Below are 20,923 nucleotides of genomic sequence, written 5' to 3'. Positions count from 1 at the left end.
AGATTAATGGACTTTGAAAAAAAAAATAAAGACCCACCCTCTTTCCAAAGTGAGGAAATTTGAAGAAATTTTTGAAATGTATCAAGTATCCATGCAGTCTTGCCTTTCATGCACACCTGTGTACTATCCTACAGAGTCCACATTAATAGCATGTGAGTTTTATTTTGTCTTTGTTTGGAATAAAAAACCAATTCTAGTACACATTCAGATATCGTCGGATGAGAAACTGAAGGCTGCTATTGCAATTTTTTGGGTTTTGAATTATTGGTATGACATTGTAGAGCTCAATCCCCTCTGAATTATGGTGTAAATTTTATATCCTTTTCATTTTTAGTAAAATGTTAAAAATAACAAACCACAAGAGCATTTTTTCACCCGACATTTGGAACAATGCTTATAATACTACCCACTATTGATTAAATAAACTTTTTATTCAATCAAAATTGATTTATTTTGTTTTCATTTTAACTCAAATCTCAAATGCGATAGCACTCTTCTGGTTTAGTTTTTACTCGGGCAAGAAACTTATTTCGGAAACTGGATTTCCTCATATCGTTCAGGTGGACATTCACAGCACATTGGAGTCGTGCTTGTTTTCATAACACTACCGCGGATCAATCTGAATTTCAATACTTGATCAGGGTAACCGTTCACTGTTGAACCTGTTTTATTCTGTTTGCAGTCAGATGACTACTTTCATAGTTTTTTAACAATACTCATTATGAAACAGCAGTAGAATTACTTCAAATGCTGGAGCATTGTAGAAAAACATTCCATTTTACAACTAGAAAACTGTGATCTGCATGGTGTTTCACACTTTGATTGAATTAAAGTCGAGAAAAATACATCAGATCATTATACAACAGGTAATGCAAATTAACTCACAGTGTGTAAATGGGGCATTGTTCAGAGCAAGCATTTCAAATACTTTGTTCCTGAATACTTTAATATGTGTCTGCTGTTTGGATGGCCTCAGAAAGAATAACATCAACATCTAAACAATTACCACAAACAAGATGAACAAAATGATATAAAAAGAATTGATATTGACAAATGATGTCTGCTCCACAGGTAAATGATCACAGACAGGATACAGATCATAAAAGGTTACATTGCCAGCAGGAATAAATAACATTTTCCACCACCACCACAAAAAAGAAACAACAACAATCTTTACCTCTGCCACAGCAATCAACGGAGATCGCATTCAAATAACATCAGTTAAAAAAGACAACAAAAGGAAAGAAAGAGATCAAGTTTCACAGATGCAAGACATGAAGGAATTGTTTTGACCTTTTTGCCAAAGACAAATCTGATTAGAAATGAAATGGGGAAGAAGAATCACACAAGTCGGGAGGTAAACAAAAACAACAACAACAAAGAGGAAGTCGTACAGTGTTTGGTGGGCAAATCATTTTTTTTTTTCACACCATACTAGGAAGCAAGCACAAGAGGGTTGCGCATTCACACACCCACACACAGTGAATATCAATTTAACAAATTAATTTGACAGAGAGTTAAACAAAAAATTGCACAGGAAAAGGAAAAATACTGATTTGTACAGAATACTGGAAATGGAAAACAATATGAGATCTTCCCTTCATTATTATATAGATACTGCTTGGAGGTGAGATGGTAATCATAACACATTATTATTTGCTCTGCGTACTACTACATGCGAACACAGAGGGCATGGCTGGCTTGAAGTCACAGCACATAAAACAAAGTGTTTATAAGTGACAGACACTGAGCACAATTACTTATGAGTAGATATATTGTAGATGAGTAAGTCCCATTTTGCAATTGTGATTGCAGACGACATAGTCATGAATGCCCGAGAGCTGTATAAACTGTTTTGAGTCTGGAGATTGCACAAAATTGTATTGTTTGCCGTCACTGTGTCGTTAGATGGTATTCACTCTCCTCTCCATGTTGTGTTGGTAGAAGTGAACAAATCTGTACACTCTGAATTCGTATCAGAAATTTCTAGGTATGAAACATGCAACGACAGATCAACTTGGCTTTGGAAACTTGGCAAGAAATGGTTGGATGATGCAATTTAGTCAAAAGTTTCAGAGTCCAAAGAAGAATCTGTAGCGTACTAGTGACTACGTCTTTGATGTGCCGAAGCTTGGAAACCAAATTTCATACACAAGCAGGAAACGTCTTGGAAATGAAACTACTGTATTCAACAAAGCATAGTTCTTGACAAAAGGAAATGAAAGCAATTATCTTCCTTTCTAAATTCTTGCAATCCTTGCACTCAGACATGCAGTCCCTCATTTATATCATTGTGGACAATAAAACCTCTCTGGTGGGGATCTTAGGACCTTTTACTACTAAACAAGAACACAATCCCGTCATTCTGGTTGAAATTTTCTTTAGTCATCACTCGCACATCTGGATTTTGGGTGGCAGAAAGTTTAACGGTGCACCATGTATTCTTTCTTGGGCATGTATTTGGCTCTGAAAAGGGCCTACCCACTCCAAGTGTTTCGGCGTCCATATTCTTGCCATTTTCAAGAGAATTTCAGGGCCTTATACATACCCGAGAAAGAATACATGGTGTACAATTAAGCCTTCTACTACCCAACGTTCTACCCCCAAGGAAGCTTTCAGAGATTTAACATCAGAATTTTCTTTCTTAGTTTTCTCAGTGGGTGATTCTATCTTGAAAAAAAAAAAAATATATATATATATATATCATACTTATCAGTTGCCAGATATGTATTATTGATAGATATTGAGTTACTTTGTTTCAAGTCCACCAGACAAATGACATAAAAATGAAAAAGCAATTGAAATATGACTGCACAAATATATAATTATATTCAGTTTCAATTCTTTTTTTTTTGGAGCTAGCAGAATTTTGACTTAAACATTCAGTTTTGGATGAGTTTGCAGAATGAGAATTTAGGTTGTGCAATAATAACAGAACTTGAAATGAGCCTCACATAGTTTTGATACAAGCCCTCAAAGTCATCTTTTTTTTTCTCTCTCTCCTCTGAATAATATGAGCTAAACAAGTATCTGTGCAAAAACATGCATTATGATGGACCAGCCATAATCAAAGGTATTTTCCTGACAAATATTTATCAAATGTTACTTCCTGACATGAATATGGGCAGGGAATAATGACTTAAAATTGTGCTTCTTTTTTCATGTAAAAAATATTTCAGTCATTTGAATACTAAATGGTTGACGTTATAAGGCTAAAGGCCCCATCATTTCATACCGATCCTCCTTGTATGAATTCTGGGCCGTCTTGAAGACGAGCTTAAATCCTAGGAAAATTCTGCATTCTTCTTGAGGGTGGGGGAGGGGGGAGGATGGGGTAGGCATAAAATCTGCTGTGTACACATTAAAGGAGAGTTGTGACCGGAAGTTTGGTTGAAAAGGAAAGGAAAGGAAAAGAGGTATATGTCCATGCTATAAACACAAAATATGGGATGGAGAGCGGAGTGAAAATCAGATGGAAGCAAAAAATGAAGCAAAAAAAAAATAAAGATTCTATCTACGTCTACGACTCACTAAAAGATAGGCTACATGTATTAGGGAAGTACAAAAACGTAGCAAAAAATAGAAGAACAAAAATAATACATGATTTATAGACAATAGAAAAAAACAATTTCCAAAAATAAATAGTTGATATAATTCCATGAAGAGTACATTGCATGCAAAGGCTGTTTTCAAATTTTTACATCAGAAGTACATGTATATAGTCATATGGAAAAAGAAGTAAAATCACATCGATGTACAGTTACGAACCAGAAAACCCACACATTTGGAATGCTTCTGCTTTCTCCTTCATCATACAGGAGGACAAAAAAAAAAGTCACAAAAAAAGAACATATTTCCTTCAACAAATTCATTAAGACAATCTCTACTTCTAACTCCAATTTCATCATCTACATGACATTGATTAATCCATACAATGTTCACGAATAGTTTTAAATACCGTACACTGCTGATGGTATGAAAGAGGCATAACTGTAACTGCTGCAACCAAAGTAGGCTGTCCCAGCGTCTTGAAAAAATGGGCTTGCTTCTGTACAGTTTATTTACACGTATATGTTTATCAGGTGCATCAAATGGTATAAGTGCAGTTTTACAAAGTCTTATATATAACTGAATATGTTGCATTATCACAATCATGTCCAACAGTCAATATACCTCAGACACTAGCAACTATACCGCAAACTTTTTCACACAAATCATCTATCGTAAATCTATCATACAATTTTGTGTACTACTGTAACTTCTTAGCTACATCTACCCTGCATGCACCTACAGTTCATTTCTATTGTACAAATACTTCGTAAACTGTATAATACATTTTAAGTCTTTGTTTTGATGTACATAATTCATAAACACATGAATTAGTTTCAGCTGTCTTTATGTGTATAGAAATGCGATGTGAAACCATTTTTGCATATTTCTTCAAGAATGCAGAGACAAAGGGATAGACAATAATAATTCTCCAAATTCATCATGTGATGATATTTTCATCTGTCTCATTCAAGAAAACTTCTCACTGTCTCAAATTTGGAATAATTGAAATTTCCTTTTGAAAGGGAGTTGTGTGAATTAAGAATTTGCATGAAATTCTTATTAAGCAACAATACCTTGCCAGCTAAGGAAATCTTTCAATTGAGGGAAATGAAAGGGATCTTCAATCAAAACAGAATGATCAAAATCAAGATCATAATAATGCAGAGTGACTTGACAAGCACTCATCAAGACTTATGGTGTGAGTCGAATACTGCTTCGGGCTATGGTTGTCAATTTTATCAAGTGGTGGCTTGGCCAAATATATTTGCCTCATGCAAAATGATCAGGCCAGCTGCCATTTTGAAAGTACATTATATGCATTGATGACCTGTCTCCTCACACATGAGTTCATTCATGCACTTGTACTTGCAAACCTCATTTTTCACTTCTGAATTGCACTTTTGACAAAGTGGCAAAGTCACTAGATGCTTATGAAGTGTCAGCTCGATTGACTATGCATACACAGTTCATGACACTTCTCTGGAAAGTCGAAAAGATTTGAGCCAGACTTTGCTGGAAATCCTTATCCACAAACTACCTAAGCTTTGCTACTATTTTGCAGGCTTGGGATACAGCTTTGCATCTAAACAGTGATGTCACTCGCAGAGCCAGATTGGCTGTCACTCACAGAGCCAGATTGGCTTACATGAAAAACTATCTCTGGTTTTTTTTTTTCTCCACTAGGGGTTACTCTACCAGTTGCACAAATGATTATCATTATACTTGGTAATTTGTTGCTTTCATTCTCATTTTTTTTCACCAATCTTCCTCAGGAATGCTACCACTGGGCATGATTTGGCCACCTCGACGCGGCAAAATTGACCAAAGGCAATGCATTTGCTTTGATGAGGACTGCCTCCTTTAACTTGGGCACAAACACACTACTAAAGACTCCTAACTAACAAGCGACCCACAGTAAGGCGGGTGCCACTCATCCTCATTCTACATCGAACGATTCTAGCATTACCACATCATCCGTTCATGGCTGGTGGGGATGAGATTACAGAAGAGCAGCCATTTTCCTCCATGAGTTAGCGCAGAGCCAGCAATTTTATTTTTCCTCCCAAGCTCTTCTCCTTTGCTGCCCGAAACTTGATGGACCACGAGGGACTGCATCTTGTGGTATTTCTTACATCTGAGGAACTATCCTCCAGCATCGGCTCCAGGTCTCAGAAGCTCTTTGTCATTCTGGTCGACTGACGTGGTTCCAGCTCCAATGACAGGGCATACATTTCATCGTCATCCATGATGAGGGAGGTATCCAGGAGGTAACCGATCACCTATGGCAACAAGAGATGACATCTCTTTATAGTTACCATCCCATTCAGCAACTGAGCTTTCACATCGCATGTCTGTAAGTTTGTCAGCAGCAAATGCATGCACACTCCACTCCACTTCAATCACACACTACTTCCTCTCTTTGGAAGCGTAGGCCTATATCAAAGCCAGGTTACTGTCAGATTTAGATGAAGCTAGCATCGTGCATGCACATTGTGCACTCATGACTGCTGCAGGGCACAACACACAGTACCTCTCGCATCTTTTATAGATGAAGAGCACAAGACTGCTGAAGTACTTTCATTCAAATCCTTATGATTTTTCATAAAAGAATAGTGAATATTTCTGATGAATTCACTCACTCGTATGGAGCACCTATTCTGAATTGATTCTGTGAGTGATTTTCAATATTGACATAAAGATATGTCCCTTCCCAAATGGAAGACTATACCCCTTTGTTCCTAATATCTAGATCACTCTTTCTGGTGAGAGAATAAATAGTAAATCTGTTGTCCAATGAAAGAATGATTCATCTCAAAGACCATTTCAAAAGCGAGGACTATTGGCATAGCTGGCACTGAAAACAAAGAACATAATACATTAAACAATAAGTTATCACGTGTTAGACCTATCTAATGAAGATGTTAACATTGGAAACAAAAGTAGCAAGCATAAGGCTCAGTAAAACAGATGGGTTTGAGCCTCTTTTTTTTCAGCATAAAAAACAGGGCAAGTGCCAAAATGTGTCTCGCCCATTTGTGTAGAAGAAATTAATGTTTTTCTAACTCCCGGAAGTTCATTGACCCCACCTATGACCTTTGACCTTGTAGTGACCTTCCACTCCCAAAGGGATATTTACCAGCCAAGTTTGGTCACAAACGGACATAGGGATCAAAAGTTATGAGCCATAATCAAAACGTGCCGTAAAAAAAACTTAACATTGGGCCCTAAAAATTTGTTGACCCCTGCCGCCTGTGACCTTTGACCTTATAGTGACCTTCAAATCCCCAAGGGACATCTACCATCCAAGTTTGGTCACAAACGGGCATATACATCAAAACTTATGAGCTATAATCGAAACGCGCCGTAAAAACTTAACATTGGGCCCTACAGTTCATTGACCCCTGCCTGTGACCTTTGACCTTGAGATGACCTTCAAGTTTAATATAATATGTAACTTTGTATAACCACTCTTCCCTCCAAATTTGATTGAAATTGATGTCCTCAGTAGAGAGTTATTCAAGTTTTTGTAGCGCTACGGACGGACGACGAATGGATGACGGACGGATGACGGACGGACAGACGCCGCAAGTGATCCCTTTAGTCTCCCCTCACCTCCGGTGGGCTCGACAAAAATGCTAGAGGTCAGGAATTAATTCTCACCCTCTTGTCGATCTCGATGTTGTAGGTGGTCTGCTGGAAATGACGGATCTCTCTCACAACATGAGCAATCTGGATGGGGGGGGGGGGGGAATGGTGATGACGGTTATCTTTATGCATCCAATAAAACAAGCTAACAGTTGTATTCAACATATAAATGCATGCTACCAGACAAACATCTGAAAATTGCATGGACTTGCCAAATCCCAGTGGCCAATGCAACAGGGCAATACAGGCAAATCAAAATTTACCTTTTATACACAATACACACTATAATGCTGGTCAAGTAAAATATACAATGATTATCCCAACTCTTTGATTCTATTGCCGAGACAACTAACGGCAAAACTATATTAAAAATTATCACAGTTTTTTCTAGAATGCTAACAAAGCTACATACAACAGGTCAATAAAGAAAATATAATGAAGAAAAATACAAAGAATGAATTGTAACAAATATCCCACACAAAATAAATAACCAACACAATAAAGGACCTTCATCAAACATGAAATTGCTCCTTAATATCATCTTGTGAATGCCATAGTTCATCATTTACAACAGCTGATCCTAGCTGGCGATTCTACATGTTTTCACATCTCAGGTAGATGTCTGATTAAAACAGAGTATGGATCAAACACTTGATTCTGTCCTCCCTTCATTTTCCTTTGGTGTGAACACAACAAAACTCACACACATACACTTAAAAGGAAATGAGAATTTTGCTTTTTCTGACTCACCATCCTCATCTTGGAGAAGTTGATGAGTCCATCATTGGTGATGTTGGGAGTTCCGTCCTCGATGAAGGCAAGGTCAGTCAGGTAGAAGCCGAGGTAGGGGACACAGGGTGGGTCGATCCTGGGGTAGAGGGGAGAAAAAATTATTAAAATCAAAGGAGACATTACGTGACTGAAGGGCCAGGCACGTCAGATTATACATTGGGAATTGGCGATTCAGTTGCACTCCACGGAATGCTGCATACATGGTTTTCCAGCATCTACTGTACATGGCAATGAATGGTAAGTGATTACTGGTAGCCGTTTATTCCGCTGCGCGATCTAGGAAAAGGTTACAGCAATGGGAAGAGATAAAACACATCAAAGAGCACAGTAATACAACAATACATAAATGACACAATCAAACCATGCAAAGACATGTACAGTCTGTCACAATTATCTATATACACTACAGACAAACATATACATGTACATTGTAAATGCATAAACACAAATACTCACATACTCAAACACACATATCAATGCATATTAGCACAAACATCCACATACACAAAACATGAACAAACATATATAACACAAACACCCAAATACACAAAATACATACATAAACAAAAATACACACACTAACACAAAACACCCACATACACAAAACACACAAAAAACACATGTAAACACACACACATACAAACACTCACATACTCAAAACACACACACAAATGTAAACATCCACAAACAGAAAACACATACACAAACATACCCAAACACAAATCAGACTTTACCTATGAAGAGCCTCTCTCATGTTCTTAAACCTGCCGTCAGATGAGACCAACACCTGTAATTTGTCCAGGAGGGTTTTGGTCTGCAGAATACAAACAAAATAATATTTTAAAAAGATACTTTTATAATGACTGTTTGGAAAAGAAGATGAAACACAGCATCTGCCTCACTTTATCCTGGACCTTTAACATAAACCGACCCAGATTTAATGTGCCAGACCAGCCTATAAAGGTCAGAATTTATTATCTTTCTTTCTTATTTCTTTTTTTTTTTTCTTCTTCTTCTTCTTCTTCTTCTTCTTCTTCTTCTTCTTCTTCTTCTTCTTCTTCTTCTTCTTCTTCTTCTTCTTCTCCTTCTTCTTCTCACTATTATTATTATTATTATCATTATTATTATTATTATTATTATTGTTGTTACTGTTATTATCATTTCTCGAAGAAAACATCAATAGACCCTCGACCCAGCACTGACCTGTTTGGGCACTTTTTCCCAGACCTTCTTGAGGCGGTAGACTGAGCTGTTCATGAGTGCTGAGGTGATCTCCAGCACACTGTTGAAGTTGTGCATGCAGCGGCAGATGTCGGCCACCCCGGCCCAGCGCTCAATGGCCAGAGCCCTCAGGGCCACGGTCTTCTGACGGAGGATCTCCGACGATACCAACTTGCTGACCTGGGAATAAGCATCAATGTGGTGAGAAAAGAGATGGAAAGTGGATAGATTCATTCATTCAAGTGTATGGCACATTGTGCCTGGTTGATACCATTTGCCGACTATTGCTAGTCACCTGGGGTGAACCATGAGGGGTCGGTATCATTTGCCCGTTTTCTTGTGTGGGTGGGTAGGGGGACCACTTCACCGGGTTGACACCCTGCTCTTTGCAATGAATGAATGAAGTGGGATGTTTAACATACGTTAGATAAATGAAGTGGGATCTTTAACATACGTTAAAGATCCCACTTCATTCATTCATCGCAAAATCAGGTTGTCAACCTGGGGAAGTGGTCCCCCTACCCACCCACACAGGAATACACAGTGGGATAGATCAATACGTAGATTGAGAGAGAGTGAGATATAAAGGGCTTACATTTTAAGCACGTGACCCTGCATCACAAAACCACCAAAAAGTCGCCAGACAAGGAATTCTAGTTGAGGACAGATTGTGAAAGAGCAGACTCTGAGCTTTAAAATGACATCTACTTCAATACAAATGGACTTTCAAACCCATCTAAATGCTGGAAAGATAGTACACACTCTGGAAAAGGAGGAGGAGAGGAAAAGGAGGAGAAAACCATAGCAACCAATATCATCATTTTACCGTTAAAAAAGAAGAATAACTGACCTCATTGAACCTCCTGGTTACAGCCAGGATATTCGGAGCTCTTGTTGCCTTTCCCTCCTTCATCCAGCTTTGGTTGAGGAACTCCCTGTACCAGTGAAAAGTCCAGTGAAACAGGAAATTAATTTGTTCTCCCACATGTAATCTTACTTCAAGCAACTCAATGACAATGACAACTATAGTATAAATTTAGATCTTTTTCATGCCTTTTCCAGGCATGTGCTTACACCATGTAGTTTGAATGGTAGTTATACTGGAGTATGCATCATATGTAGAAAAAAACAACAAAAAACCCCTACATTTTATGACCTCTCAAATACATTACTTCCACTCGCAATTACGTATCTCATTTCATACCTAATAATGTTGACTCTACGTACACTGTAGCATTGAAGAAGAAACATGCAAGCAGTATGAAATCAGCTATTCTAAAAAAAACCCAAAAGATTAACAAATCTTTTTTATTATTTTCACATTGTATATCAATCTTTAAAGATTGATGTTGTATAATATGGAATGCATATTTTCCCCCATATTACAATCTAGTGCATTTAACACCAAATGCATTGAATACATTCAAAGTCATTCAATACATTGCTGTAAAACGAGGAATGTTCGCGTGTATTTTAATTTAGCGAATTTTTGCAAGTGCCAAGATTCGCAAAATTAAAATGCACGCAAAAGTTCTTGTCTACACTATCTGCCTTGGACGCCACTGGCAATTTGCGAAAATTTCATGCCACTAAAAAGGCCGTCGGCTCCAATTCACTAAAATTTCATGCTGCGAATATGTCATGTTTTACAGTATGTAAACAAAACACTTTCTAATGCATTTAACTGTTGCAAATCCTGGCGCCTCATTAATGTCTCGTTTCACAGTACCAACTCTGAGATCACAGATATATACTAGTAATATTGCATATAACAAGCAAAAAAATTAACATACTGTTATTATCACGGTAGTTTCATGCTGTGTGAAATGTGCAAAAATTTGACCAGATTGAAGACTGACCAGTAAGGGATTGCTCGGAGGAGTTTGTGCTCTAGGTAGGTAAGCTGCTCGGCCAGCTCAAGAGCTGACATCTTGTCGAAGGTGTCCTCCGGAAGCGGTTGCTCGGGAATGAGGGCAGCCAGCTCTGCCTCCCCCTCCAGTGGTAGTTCCATGTGATCTTGGCGTATTTGTCTGCGATAGAGTGAGGGGCAGTGACAGTAGTTTGTTTTTAATTATCATGCATTGACAGAATATCTATTCATCTATTTTCATTCACATTATTTATGTACTCATCTACTCACTTTTAAAAAAATCATTTATTTATTGTACTTCATTCATTAACTGAAAAATAAATTCAATCAACTTTTCATACATATCTGTAAAATTGCTAAATCAATAACTGTCTATCTATCTCTCCCTTCATATATATTTTTATCTATTAAGCTGTCATGAGTTTTAGCATTTCTTTTTTGCTCAGTTATCATAAATGATGAGTAAAATTTTTAGAAAACTGTAAATAATACATTAGCTCATTGCAATAAGTAGAGTGAACCATTTGTTGACAAATAAGGATAAACAAATTTGAAAAAAAAGCATGTCTGATAATTAGCATGGCAAATACAGATGATTCATGATCACTTGGGAAATCTGATAAATAGCTGTTTTAGTAGTCATGTGAATGCACTTGCCATGATCTTAAAAGCACAAACTTTACAGGTGTGGTTCAGAATTTGCCAAACCTCCCAAGTAGTATGAAAAACATATGATTAAACAGATGAGAAGAAAAAAGATATAACAAATTTTGTGAGATACCTGTGAATGGTGTTGGCCGCCCTGTGCTCCGAAGGCAGTAAGTTTGGGTTGGTTCCTACTTCTTCCAAGAACTCTATCACCTGGTCTCTAAGAGCCTCGTTAGACTCAAAGTCCTGTCAATAATTAGATATTCAGAGTAAAGCTGATGGTTATGATGACACAGATTGAGATAACAACAGTAGTAATGAAAATGATAATAGTGATATAGGATACTTTTGATATCAAGGAAAAATTACAGTGTATCTCTCAACAAAACATGTGAAAGGGTTGGTCAAAAATAGCTCACATAACCTAAAAAAAAGGGGGGAAAAATCACCATCATCATCAGTGATGACAGCTATCACAAACATCATAATACAGCAGCCATTTATACAAGAGCCAACTGGGTTTACAAGCATGTGTGTGTTAGAAGTATAAATCTTCAGGAATTGATCCAGATCAAAAGCAGTGTTTGCATAGATGTACTGTATGATCCCTGCACACAAAAAAGTATCAAATGATAGGCACTACTAGAGTTCTGGAACCTCCTTTGAGTAAGCATCACACTATTTCTTCTTGGTACTGTGCCTCCTGGAAAATTTTACTCTACAGTTCAATTGGAGAAACCATCTTTCCCACTGTTTCCATGGAGATGGTCAATTAAATGGTAGCCTTAATTGATGCGATGGCAGTGCAAGTGGCATCAACCCTGCTTACCTTGGAGAATTTGGAGACCCAGTGTCTGATGACATTGATGACACGCACTGTGGCTGCTGAGCTTATCACCTCCTTACTCAGACAGCTCTGCAGCTTACCTCCTACCAAACAAATACAGACAGGGAGATATTGTATATTTATATATCACAAGCGCTTGTACATATTGTATTCATATATTTACCTGGAGAGAGACAGGGAGATATATGGACAGATAGACAGAAAGACAGACAGATAGATACATAGATAGATGGATAGACAAGTGAATAGATAGATAGATAGATAGATCGATATGTAAATAGATAGATAAACAAGTATATATATGTATATATATATATATATATATATATATATATATATATATATATATATATATACATATATACATATATATATATATATATATATATATATATATATATATATATATATATATATATATATATATATATATACATATAATACATGCATAGATGAAAAGGTAGATAGATAGTGTGACAGACAAGGGAAAAAAGGGAGACAAGAGAAATCATTATATAAATAAATATATGACTGTATTCCAAGTCATGACTCATCTTTGTTATGGATAAGGTAAGACAATTTGATGGTTCTTGCAAAATATATTGATTTCAATCCAGTTTTGCATACTGGTACTTGTTTTCGAGCAAAGGAAAAGCATGTGGGGTTGTACAGTGTCATGTTATCTTATTTAAATTGATGTTTGAACAGACTGACATTGAATTATGGACATTACAATACACCTCTCAGTGACTGCATATTAAACATTTTCACACAAAGAAATTTTTAATCACTAGTGACCAACCCATACCTGAATCTATGGAATTACACTTGCACTTTATGCTGCTGCTATAAGAACAAAAAGAGACTTTTGGATGAAGCTGGGGTGGGGCAGGGAGAGCTGGGGATGATGTTACTGGGAAAATGTTTTGGCATAGAACAGACATTATGTCATTGATTGTTTGCATTGATAAGAGATCCATTAAGATATGATACTGTTTATACCTCATGTTTTACAGTGGTCTATCTTTGTGGGGATGCCAGTTGAATCATATTCATGTTATTGAACAATAATTCCAATACTGCCTCCAATAGCATGTATATCTTTTCCAAAGTTTGAAATCACGACCTTTGTTTGCGAATAGTGACAATTTTTTTTTTTGTGCCATCACTGTGGTCTAGATCACTTAGGAAATTGTTCTGCAAGTCCCAATGCAAAATATAATGCTCCCAAACCATAATACAACAAATATAGAATAATGTAGAAGGTATTGAAAATCAGTTATTGACATGATGGTGCTGGTGATAAATTCTTGAAACAGAAATATCACTTTGAAGAAACATATTCTAGTGCATGAAAAGACTCAAAGTTGTTGATAGCTAAAGTTGATGCAGGATGCAGTAATATATTTGTGTTGATAAGTCATGTATAATGAGTTCACGGTGAATTGATGTGATGTTGCTGTTGATGAATTTAGCTTGAACTGGTTGTGAGTTGTCAAGGAACAGACCCAATGAGAGAAATAATATGGAAGCTTAAATTCATGAAGACATTTCATGAAATTTAGTGTGATTAAAAGAGGAAATACCAAATGCATGATTGCCAAACAATGACTACCAAAAAAAGTGAAGTTAAAAAAAAAAGCATAACTAACAACATACAGAATTTTGTGTCATTGTCTTTCCCATTCCAACAGAAGCTGGTTGAACAAAAATCTCCTTTCTACAATTTCCACATTTTGATATGCACAAGTTCTTCATCTTGGATAGGAACATGGTTGCAAAAAGACAGTAGAAAATGTAGCCAATTTGAAATTATTTTGTATTGACAAATCTTGCATATAATGTTTGTTATCAGTGGCCCTGAGTTCTTGAGATGGAAATTTAAGGAAAAATTTTGAGCTTTAAGCGGCAGGCAGGTCCTTACGTCCATAGCTCTTCTTCGGCCTCTTTCGGCTGAGCATGTTGTTGGGGCCGAAGTCTTTGGCATTGGTCGCCCCAGCCGTGGCCGCGGCAAACGCCGCTGCAGCGGAGGAGCAGCTTGACCGGCGGGTGGACATGCGAGACGAGGTGACCACTACGCCGGCCGAGACCGTGGTGTTTGGGGGAGAGCTGCTGAACTGGAAGAAGTTATTGCTAGTGGTAGAATGGCGGTGGGGTGATGTTGGGATGGGGATGGGGTCTGAGGAGGAACAGGTGCGGAAAGTAGTGGTAGTGGTGGTGGTGGTGGTGGGAAGAGGGGAAGGGGCGGGGTTGGGGAGGGGGCGGGGGTGATAGATTGTGGAGAATGAGAGGGGGGGCAATTAAAACAGCTGTTAGGTGGCAGATGACAGCACAGTTGTGCGGAGATGGGTCAAAGGAACTATATAGCACACCCACTCATGATCAGCGAGACACTGGGAATCTACACACCGCTATACACTAGCAAACACTGGCAAACACATCACCAACACCTCACACAATGTAGTGGCTTTGTCAGAATGATATTTAGAAATATAGGAGTTAGACTTATCCTTTCATCTTTCATCTCCTTTTCACCCCTTGGCCTACTCTGTTTGAGTGCTTAAAAGTTCCAAATGTCACTCTTAACTCCGTGATGCACAAGAGATCAACATACTTTTTCAGGGGAAAATTCATTCCTTCTTTCACAAAAAACTATTTTTTGCACACATTTTGAGATCAGTTGTGTCAAATGGATATATACAAGTAGAATATATAGACACACTTTTAATCGAATACTTGGTATGTATGCAAATGAATAGGAATAAATCCTATAAGATATAGACATTAGCTTCTGTCACCTATTCCCATCATTTTCTTTGTACATCAGTCTATCATGTTGATATTTTAGAGCTTTTTTTGCCCGCATATTTGAGTTTTGCCACAACATAACTTAAAGTGTACCAGTAATGCACCACACAACAGTGTTGCATACTGTATGTGCAACATTTTTATGCATATCCTTTTTTTCACGATTAAGTCAAAAGATATTTTTAGGAAAAATTAACACCTGTAACAGAAACACAGCATATCACCATCTCTGATATGGTAAATTGCCTAGTGCTCTTTTAAAAAGGATTGTACTTGTTTCTCGTAAGCGAACTCATTGCAATCACTCTTAAAATTGTCCCAAAATGTGAAAATTAACACGTTCCCACAATGCCTGGCATGTATGGTTTTGGGTGAGCTGACAAGATTATGAGACACTATGTTAAGATTGTGACAGCCCTCTATGCTAATTGAACAAAGCAGATCAAGGATAACAATTGCATGCTTGGGGCTAAGTTTGGACAATATCATTTGGCTAAAGAGGAGCATCTGCGATGAGCAAATTTTCTGGGACAAGGAAAATACATTGGGGAAGAATGATTGAGGGGTGGGGAAAAAACGTATGGAGTCTACATGAGTGGTGAGAAAGAAGGATGTGGCTTTAGAAATGATGCAATCAGAGGACAGGATTGCAACTGCTTTCTCCTCAATCTGTTTCTCATTTCCTTGTTTCTTTTTTTTTTACCTGGCTTGGTTGCCTTGACGAGGGCAGCGATGTTCGGTGCCGAGTGACTCATGGACAGCATGCGCTTGGGGTGCAGCCGCAGCGTCTCCAACTGGTTGGGACTGGCTGGCGGGGTCAGGGTGTGGAAGTAGGGCGGAGACTCGGGAGGCGAGATGTGCGGGTCGGCCAGGCTCATCACCACGGAGCTGTCTGTCTTGGATGAGGAGTCATCACCTGGTCAGGGCAGACAAGGGAGACAGAGATATTGTGTATCAATGACCAGTTTGCCTCTATCACTGATTACACACAACAATTTGTTATTAATCATCCATAGTTTTTTTTTTTTGTTTTTTTAAGAGAAATGTAAGTGGTAATTAAAGACTTTTCTTTTCACTACCTACATTCTCTTTCAAATCTCAAAACAAAAATCCAAGTATTGGAACAAATCTTGAGAAGGGATTACAGATAACTATGCATAAAACTAGTCCTAATGTTAATCTCAACTTAAAATGTGTAACTGTCAAGGTCAAATGTCAACCAAATGTACATTACACCCCAGACAAAGGAATCTGATAAGTAGGATTCAAATAAGCGTCAGAAGACACTCTACACTCTGTGATATCCCGGAATTAAGGGGGACCAGGTACGGTAGGTGCCTCTTTCCGGGTATTGCTGACCATGATCATACCACCTCAGACTGTCCTCTATTATTTTTTTTCTGTCTCTGCAAACAAACTTGGAAGAACCATTGTCAGCATTTTTATGTGAAGATATAATATATATATATATATATATATATATATATATGTATTATATATATATATATATATATATATTTATATATAATTCACTTTTTTGACAGCATTTCTATACACTTGTGCAACCCTTTTTTTAACAAGTTTTATGTAGGTGATTATGATTATAAATTCTATATCAATAGATATGATACTGATTAATGTTTATACATATTTTCCCTCATATGTTATGTTATCTCACCTATTATAGATTAATAAATTGTGAGCAGATTATGTGTTTAAGGGCACTACCATAGTAAAATTGCAAAAATAAATAAATGTTAAGTGTATGAGTTGTTTCCGAGAAAGATGTATTTTACATCATTCTGATAAATGTACAATAGTTCATATATTACAAGATGTGAAATTTAAAAAAGGAGATATGCAATGTATACATGTCCTGTTATCTAGACATTATATATATATATATATATATATATATATATATAACAGTAATAGGTTTCTGCTTGGAGTCCAGGAAAGTATAGATTCACAACAGTAGTTCAAGATGAAAACTGTCAGGTCATTGACTTGACAAAGCGCTATGGGCGAAAATTCCGTCTCAAAACTACGTCTCTCAGGAAGTTTTCCTCTTGAACTACTGTTGGGTATATATGTATATATATATATATATATATATATATATATATATATACATATATATATATATACTATATATATATACATATATATATATAATTTACATATATATTATATGATGTTGTTTGTAGTCCGCGTTTTGGAACCAGTGCAGAAAAGATGACGAAGTAGGGTAGTAATGCATTTCAGTCCAACAGTGCTATTTATTCAGACCAAATTTTCGACGAATACATACGTCTTCCTCAGGGTCGACAATGACAATTATGAAAATAAACATGACTCTATTTCTCTAAAATTATAATACATAGTATACAAATGGTAGTCACTTATGTATTACTATATAGAGAATAGAGTCATCTTGTTTATTTTCATAATTGTCATTGTCGACCCCTGAGGAAGACGCATGTACCTTCTGTCCTCGTTGTCTCGATTTATATATATATATATATATATATATATATATATATATATATATATTGAGATCCCATTATATCACTTCTCAGTGAACTGCAGTGTTAAAGGTGAAGTTGTTTATGTATTTTCTACCTCCGCAATACTCAACTACCTGGCCATAAGTGAACCGTATTTGTATATTATGTTATTTTACTTTAATATATTCTACAATGTGTGTATTTTGTGATGCAAAGTATTATATGTGTAGGGCCTCTGAGAATAACAGTGTGTGTTTGTAGCCACTGACAGAGCTACGATACTGAAACAAAACAAATAGATAAATAAGATTTGATAAGAAGCAAAAAAATATATATACAGACAGGATTGAATATCACTGATTCTACTCAAAGAAAGGAGTTATGGCCGAATCATCTTGAACAGATACGTACAATTTCAAATTTGAGTTAAACCTTAGTAAAACTATAGATTTGAGTTGTAGAAAAAAAAAACTTACTAAGAATATCAAACTTAGGCTTGTCTTCCTCGTTCAATTGGAGAAGCGCCCTCGCCATGTCCAAGACGATCTCTCTGCTCCATTCCTCTTCCACCCTATCAAAAGTGGGACACTCCAAGAGAATAGGGAACAGACGTAAGTCATTCCTGTTGGTAGATTGGCACAGAAACTTTCCCAGATCCTGGTACACTCTGTGGATTTCCTTGGCCATCTGAGCAAGGTTGAAATATCGTCATGATCGTGGGTTTGTGTTTTACTTCGTCTAATATGAACAGAATTGTGGAGGTGGTAGCTGAGCATAAATAACTTGATAAAAAGAGGGTAATACGGGACATAGCGAATATCAAGATGAAATCACTGTAAAATCTTACATAAGTCCAAGGGTAAAAATTTGACCGAAATCGGATGAAAAAATAAGAAAGCTATGAAATTTTACTAATTTCTGTAAAACAGTTCTCGTACAGTTGATATGAATATGCAAATGAGTGAGGTGACCATGCCATAACGTCACAATTATCCATTGATTGTGTACAAAATATGACACACAAAAAATCTCAATGTTTCTGTCATTGAAGTCTGAAAACATAATGTTATTCCTGATTAAATAACTTCAGAATAGTGATCAGTTAGATATATCAGGATTTGAGCCTCGGGCATAATTGCGTTTGAATGAAAAACTGGAAATTTCACAATTTTATGTACAAACTACATGGCAATCTATGAGGGGATGATATGCTGACTTTGCTATTTGTGCATGCATATTCATATTGACCGCTCAAGAAGTGTTTCCTCAAAAACTAGCGAAACTTTAAAATGTCATAATTTCCTTATATTTTCATCCAATTTCGATCAATATTTTACCTTTGAACTCGTGATATTTTACTCTTTCTTATCAGACTAAACTTATATTTGGACTGGATTTCCCCTTTAATAAGTTTGGGGGCATCGATACCATTTCACATTATTATAGCTATGTCCATTGGTAATACTATTCGGTAGTAACGAGTGTAAAGATAGACAAGTATTTACATGGAATGATAGGTGTTAAAGGTCAAAGCAATAGATCAAAGTCACTGTGGTGTGTGTATGAAAAAAAGCTTATACATTTAGACTACAGCTAACTATAACTAGGAATCACCAGTGGCAATGGAATATTATAAGATAGGTGGATATGAAACAATAAAATTATTTGTATAGCTAATTGGGCCAGTGGTCACTATAGGTTTGTCGTTTTTCAGCCGAACCGTAAGCTATTAGTATCATTTGGTAACACGCTTTTTGTAGGAAGGATAAAATACAGTCACTTTATTGGATGAGATTACAGGGATAAAAGGTCATAGGTCAGGGTTAAAGTGTAAATATGCACTAATTACTTCCGTTGTGGAAACAGAGTTAGAAGTAAGCCTTCAAGGGTAATTGTCATGATATTTGTTTATCATTAGTAAATATAGTAATATATTACTTTTGCATTGTATCTGCAATATAGGCTTACATATATATATATATATATATATATACAATACCGGTGTATGTATGTATGTATGTATACTTATTAAAACATGTTTATCTATACAAAAAGATACAAACAAACAAACCTGCTTCAGGACATGCTCCTTGTCAGCGATGTGATGGTATGCTTCACGCAAAGCATCCAGATCTATATCAAAGTACTGGTCATCATCACCAGTGTCCACGTACTGGTCATCATTCTCAGTGTCCACATAGCTGTGATCAAAGTCAGAATTCAGAATATCCAGCAAAGAAATATAAAAATACTAGTAATTGTAGTCTCCTCATGATGGTCATTTTAAAGCAACAAAGAGGAAACAGTTGAAAAAAAAATGATGTGGATATAGTCTGACGGAAATGGTACATTAATTTGAGGTTGATGTACTAAATCAATGACCTGGTTGGTTTGCAAATTTGGCCCCAGTATCTATAGAAATAATAACATTTAACAATCTTGCTCTGGCGATGAAATTACCTTGGAGCAGGAATTTTGTTCTCAAATACTGCATACAACGAGAATTGCGTGAGTAAAGTGAAGTGTTCCCTGTGTTTGCTGCATTCAACTAGCACCAATACACATAACAGTGACAAATGCAAATGTGGGCATCGCTGCTTGGTTAGATCAAGAGTATGACAATTTTATGCAAAGGTTACATCGTATTTTCATTGATTTTGTGTCACAAAGGAAATTAGTTAAGATTTGCGTACATTTAAACATATATTGTGAGGAATTATAATAATAATCACAATAATGACAATATTGATATACGAAAAAGAGAAATGTTGGAAGGGAGAAACAAAGGACGGATGGAAAGAGGAAAGTGGAGGGGGGAAAGAAATTAGTAGCGAAAAGAATGGGAAGACGAAACTACTCACTGGAGGTTACTGCTGGAGCTACTGACACGGAAATCAGTGGACAATGAAGATGGAGAGAGTGCCTGTTCCAGCTTTGAGTGAAGGTCTGCTGTCAGCTCGGTGTCATCCCGGCTTCGCTGGCTTATCTCTTGCAGCACCTTCCCCAGCCTGGAGTCACTTGCCATGACTGCTA

At 36.8% G+C, this 20,923-nt stretch overlaps 1 protein-coding gene across 1 annotated transcript; it reads right to left on the bottom strand.

Moving 5' to 3' along the window:
* Positions 1-5,554: 5,554 nt before the first annotated feature.
* On the bottom strand, positions 5,555-20,923 carry LOC139727606 (ras-specific guanine nucleotide-releasing factor 1-like). Its single transcript, XM_071638588.1, has 14 exons — positions 20,752-20,923; positions 19,962-20,091; positions 18,367-18,577; positions 16,087-16,299; positions 14,500-14,754; positions 12,558-12,658; positions 11,862-11,974; positions 11,070-11,240; positions 10,061-10,145; positions 9,193-9,390; positions 8,724-8,803; positions 7,948-8,065; positions 7,213-7,281; positions 5,555-5,831 (listed from the first exon to the last, which is right to left on the bottom strand). Exons 1-14 carry the CDS (start codon positions 20,913-20,915, stop codon positions 5,721-5,723), a joined length of 2,019 nt encoding a protein of 672 aa, XP_071494689.1. The 5' UTR covers positions 20,916-20,923; the 3' UTR covers positions 5,555-5,720.

Source organism: Diadema antillarum, unplaced genomic scaffold (genome assembly GCF_040938485.1).
Source record: "Diadema antillarum isolate AM-2024a unplaced genomic scaffold, OU_Dant_1.0 seq00000136_RagTag, whole genome shotgun sequence".
Taxonomy (NCBI): domain Eukaryota; kingdom Metazoa; phylum Echinodermata; class Echinoidea; order Diadematoida; family Diadematidae; genus Diadema; species Diadema antillarum.
This window is presented reverse-complemented; position numbering and strand designations above follow the sequence as displayed.

Bases quoted from the DNA above. Each gene is read 5' to 3' on its own strand.
- LOC139727606 (XM_071638588.1), bottom strand. From the start codon at position 20,915: ATGGCAAGTGACTCCAGGCTGGGGAAGGTGCTGCAAGAGATAAGCCAG. The intron at 14,755-16,086 runs GTAAAAAAAAAA...GTTCCTCCTCAG, and splicing joins CGTCAAGGCAACCAAGCCAG to ACCCCATCCCCATCCCAACA. The intron at 5,832-7,212 runs GTGAGAATTAAT...TTGTTGCCATAG, and splicing joins ACATCGAGATCGACAAGAGG to GTGATCGGTTACCTCCTGGA.